This window comes from Manihot esculenta, chromosome 18, assembly GCF_001659605.2.
Source record: "Manihot esculenta cultivar AM560-2 chromosome 18, M.esculenta_v8, whole genome shotgun sequence".
Classification (NCBI taxonomy): Eukaryota; Viridiplantae; Streptophyta; class Magnoliopsida; order Malpighiales; family Euphorbiaceae; genus Manihot; species Manihot esculenta.
Genome location: NC_035178.2, coordinates 2,048,211 through 2,053,477, shown reverse-complemented (window position 1 = coordinate 2,053,477; position 5,267 = coordinate 2,048,211). Strand labels below are relative to the sequence as shown.

Here is a 5,267-nt window from a genome sequence, read left to right as displayed (position 1 = left end):
TTTCAATCATGTATATTATTGAATATAACATATTTAAAAAAAATAAATTGATGAGGATGAAAAAGTAAAGGTGGCCGAGAAGGCGTATATGAGAAAGAGATGAATAGTGGAGTTGTGAAACACGAGGTTTTTGGTTTGGCAATGTAACCACTAAAGAAGTGCCATGTCACGGGTTCCACGTCTCACTTTATATTGCAACGTGGCGCCTAAACTCTTTGTTTTCGGTTTCCATTTCTACATCTTCGCTGCTGAATCCAAAAGCTCAACTCGCTAACGTAAAATCAAAGAACAAGCAAAGTGGTAATTGAAGATTCAGAAGCATGATCTCGCAGTTGTTCGTGCTCTCCCAGAGAGGCGATAGCATCGTCTTCCGTGATTGTAACTCTCTGTTTGCTCTCTTCATCTAACGCTCGCTGCTTTTCTCCTTTACTTTTCATTAAATTTCCTCATATGATAATTAAATTAGCTATTAATTTAGTTTGTTCAATTGTCTCTAATGTCGCTTGCATAATTGCGTCTGCTTCTGGCTATTGAAATGAGTAAATATTTAGTATGAATATATCCATGAAGAAGTTTGAGATTTATGGTGAATTAACCAATGCATGCAGATCGTGGTGAAGTACCCAAAGGGAGTGCTGAAATATTTTTCCGCAAAGTTAAATTTTGGAAGGAGGATGAAGGAGGGGACGCTCCACCTGTATTTGTAGGTATTCTTTTTCCTAATATTTATATTGGGCATGCTTATTCTATTTGTATGTATGTGGCCATGCATTCCAGGATGGGACTAGCTTCTTATTTTCCTAAATTAGTTTCTACTATTTCTATTTTTGGCACATTAGATATCCAGCACCTGTAATACTTGACATGGCTCTCCTAGAACATAACTTTGTTTGGTGAAGCTAGTATTGCAGAAACATTTGTAGTTTCTATTGCAGCATTTTGCAGAGACATCTGTAATACTTGCCATGGCATCCTTTTTTTATAAAAATTGATAACTTATTGATACTTGTGTTATCAATTTTACTAAGTAATTACTAGTGCTCAATAGAGCATCATTTTAATGATTATAGTTAGGGTGGTTGCCATTCTACTTAGTGGGCACTTATTGAAATGTTGTATTCCTATCAAGAATTAATGTACCGATATTTGTCCTGTAGCCATGTTAAGGAAGGTACTCTGTCAAGTGCCATCTTCAGATATATTAGTTTTTGTGTTTGAATCTTTATTTTCTTTCACCAGCAAATGCTAATAACATCTTTACTTATCTTTGTTATTGATAGAATGTAGATGGTGTGAACTACTTTCATGTGAAGGTTGCTGGCTTGCTATTTGTTGCAACAACGAGGGTTAATGTCTCACCATCACTTGTTCTGGAATTTCTTCAAAGAAATGCACGTGTAATCAAAGATTATCTTGGTGTTCTCAATGAAGAGTCGCTACGCAAAAATTTTGTGCTGGTGTATGAGTTGTTGGATGAAATGATTGTAAGTTCTTTTTTTTCTTTTTCCTTCTTTTGTCTTTGTGTGCTCTTTCTTTGGCTATCATCTATAGAAATTTACCCTTATTTACAAGAGACCTAAAAGGGAAACTATTGAAGGTAGAGAGCATGGTGCAGAAATGAAATTGAAGTCATGAATGGATATCTTAGATAGTTAGATGCTTAGTGCATTGAAACTATCTAATCAATGCTGATAAAAATTGGAAGTCGTCCAAATTCCAATTTTCTGCTCTGTTTCTGAATGTTTTAATTGCTTTGTGCACTGGATGGTACCTTCATAGCCATCTTTTGATATCAATGTGTTGGCCAAGCATAATGTGTTGGAGGATTCCTGTGTCCATCTGCACATAACTCAACGATGCTTTTCCCCTGTCCTTATCATGTCTAGACAAAAGATATTAGCAGAAAAATATGGTTTGAAGTTTTTTTTTTTGGTGGAAACATCCATTCCCTATTATCAAATATTTCTAGCATAGTAGGGAATATTTAACTAAGCAATGCATCATGAATTATTATCAAAAGAATTCCCAATACTGAATTTGTTGCTAGACTAGTAGACTCAGTTTCAAAATTCCTATTCTGCTATTTTGCATGTTATAATTTTCTTCTTGTTGCAAAAGATTGAGTTGTTTCTCATTTTTTTTACTTGTAAATTCAATTTAATGCTTTCCATAATCATCCGATGAACTGTTTTTCCTGTATATTTTACATTCTGATTTGACAATTTCTCTTCCAGGATTTTGGTTATGTTCAAGCAACATCAACCGAGGTTCTGAAATCCTTTATATTTAGTGAGCCAATCATGATTGATGCTGCATGTTTGCCCGGCCTTGGTCCTGCTTCCTTCTTTGTGGTATTGATTATAAGCAATTAGATACTGTGGCTCTCATTTTAATCGGCTTCAATGTTTAATTAAATTTTCAAACTTGCTGCAGCAAGGGGCCAAAAGAATGCCTGGAACTGCTGTAACCAAATCTGTTGTAGCCAATGAATCTCGTGGCAGGAATAGAGAGGAAATTTTTGTCGATGTGATTGAGAAAATAAGTGTCACATTCAGCGCTAGTGTGAGTGTTTAAGAAACATCATAATTATTTAGAGAAAATGTTAATAAGTGCCACATAATTATAGTCACACTTGAGTATTCCGACAATCTATTTTCATTCTTTTTGTTGTTTTTATTGATTTAATGTTGGTCGTTTAGGGTTATGTGCTTACTTCTGAGATTGATGGTACAATCCAAATGAAGAGTTATCTTACTGGCAACCCAGAGATTCGGCTTGCTTTAAATGAAGAACTAAGCATTGGAAGAGGTGGTAGGACAATCCATGGTATTTCTCTAATTTATATTGATGTTTTTGTAGCCCTTTCAGATATTGTGATGACTTCTGCCTATGGTTTTGCATTACTGGCGAGAGTGAGGCACATGCTTGATTGGTAGTGTCAATTCATATCTTTCACCATCTCACAGTTCAAGACAGCCTATTGCAGGGGATTTTTATTTAACACCTCCTGAACTTGCATATTGATTTTTTCCTTTCATTTGTAGAAAACAGTGTATGATGTAGTTCAGAAGTATTGTGAGTGTTGTCTGGTTTGCATTTTCTGTATCCTTAAAAGGAAGTTTTCTAGATTATTCCCAGGTTGTCACTTTTTTACGCATGACAACTTCTGTGCTGCTTTCTGTGACAGATTATAGTAGTTCATCTGGAGCAGGGACATTGATTCTGGACAACTGTAATTTCCATGAATCAGTACAGCTTGATAGTTTTGACATGGACAGAACTTTGTCTCTGGTGCGTTTCAATGGATGATTCAATATATGTGGTGTGTTTCTTCTAATATGCCTTTCACTTACCTGATAATTTTACGAAGGCACTATTTCTTCTCTCTGACAGATAGCGCCAGATGGTGAATTTTCTGTCATGAACTATAGAATGACCCAAGAATTTAGACCCCCCTTCCATATTAATGCATTAATTGAAAAACTGGGATCCCTTAAGGTAAAGCTTACGCAACATTTGCAATTCAAGTGCTCCTCTTCACCCCAAGCCTCCCCAACCCCCTCCCATCCCCACCCCCCCAAAAAAGAAAAAAAAAGTAAGAGGAAAAAATCTCTCATATCTGGTCCATTATTGACATTGACTAATTTCCTTCAGGCTGAAGTTATTATTAAAGTGCGTGCTGAATTCCCCTCCAGTGTCACTGCAAACACTATACTTTTAGAGATGCCACTGCCAGCATATACTAGCAGGTACTTCTACTTGCATTGTCATAATATTGTCTGGACAAATTAGCAAGACCATTGCCTCAGGACCAGATTTGCTTTCGGCGCATGATTGTGGCCCTTTTATTTGCTTGGTTTTTGTTACACTTTTTGGTCATATAGATTGGATGAACAAGTTACAGCATCTAATAGCTTTCCAGGAGTATTGAAGCAAGGAAACTTCAAAATTTATAAGCTCTTCACGTGAATTGCTAGGGCCTGAGGATGGCCTGAAGAGAAATACATTGACCTGATCAGGAAGGAAAAGAAATACCAAAAAGAAAAAGTAAGAGGCTTGATACCACTGATAATACATTTATATGACAAATTTCAGGGTTAGTTTTGAGTTGGAGCCAGGCGCAGTGGGAAATACAACCGACTTTAAAGAATCAAGTAAGAGGCTCATATGGGGCTTGAAGAAGGTAATTCCTAAATTCTTCCCTTATTAACTTCAGAAGTTTATGCTTTTAACTAGTTATAATGGCAAGTTCTTCCCTTAAGTTACAAACTTAATTTGAGTTTGAGCATGCTTTGACTAAAATTAGTGAATTATTACTAATATATGCAATACATTCTAGATTGTTGGTGGATCTGAACATATGCTACGTGCAAAGCTGACATTTCCACAGGAGACGCATGGTAAGGGGCTGTCATAGTAGGTTTGATGTAACTATTAATGTTAATATCCCAAGTATGTCATCACATCCATTTTATTTTTGCAGGAAATATCAACAAGGAAGCTGGACCAGTTAGCATGACCTTTACCATTCCAATGTACAATGCCTCAAGACTTCAGGTAAGAAGTGATTTAATAAAATCAACACTGCTATTTTAACAAACTCGCTGATTGAAAGTGCTTACAAAAAAGCATATAATATATGAATTGCGCTATTCAGGCATTCTTGTTTTAGTGATAAATTATAGATTATTGCATGACTAAGTAATAAAATTTGTCCCCTACGCCACTGAGTCCATTAAACTAATTACGAACAGAATTCTGATTTTCTTGGCTCTGATGTTTGCATCACATTTTGAATGACATGTATTAATTTTCTTCAGTTTCTCGATGCAGGTAAAGTATTTGCAAATAGCAAAGAAGTCACCAACCTCTAACCCATATCGATGGGTAAGATATGTCACGCAATCAAATTCCTATGTTGCTCGATTGTAAACAGAAGCCTTCTCTTCCACTTGTTTTTCTTGCTTTTTCTTTTTAACGTTTGTGTACTCACATCTTCACCTTAATCAAATGACTGAAAATTAAATTATAAAAGAAATATATGAGTGTGTGTTGCATATAGAGTCCATGGCATGCTACTTGAAATCCACTTTCTTTGTTTCTTTTCTGCTGCACAAGTCATGAGTTCCGCAATCCCAAAGTTGAACTCCAAACAGTTCAGGGTTTAAAAAAAAACTTGTAAGTTCTGATATCCTACATTGCATGCCCTTCTAAAAACAACTCGCTTTCAATTAACAGTCCTTTTCAATAGTGCTTAAATATGAACG

General features: G+C 35.8%; 1 protein-coding gene across 2 annotated transcripts; it reads left to right on the top strand.

The window, feature by feature from the left end:
• The first annotated feature begins 208 nt into the window (after positions 1 to 208).
• Positions 209 to 5,057, top strand: LOC110605968 (AP-4 complex subunit mu). 2 transcript variants are annotated; one of them, XM_021744666.2, is made up of 13 exons: positions 210 to 378; positions 609 to 703; positions 1,281 to 1,484; positions 2,235 to 2,351; positions 2,434 to 2,562; positions 2,700 to 2,826; positions 3,188 to 3,291; positions 3,394 to 3,498; positions 3,655 to 3,749; positions 4,096 to 4,183; positions 4,340 to 4,400; positions 4,484 to 4,557; positions 4,834 to 5,057. In XM_021744666.2, the coding sequence occupies exons 1-13, from the start codon at positions 321 to 323 to the stop codon at positions 4,930 to 4,932; spliced, it is 1,356 nt and encodes a 451-aa protein (XP_021600358.1). In that variant the 5' UTR covers positions 210 to 320; the 3' UTR covers positions 4,933 to 5,057. The 2 variants fall into 2 exon arrangements, with proteins under 2 accessions (XP_043808872.1, XP_021600358.1); XM_043952937.1 differs by lacking the exon at positions 3,394 to 3,498 and having other exon boundaries at positions 209 to 378.
• Positions 5,058 to 5,267: the final 210 nt, after the last annotated feature.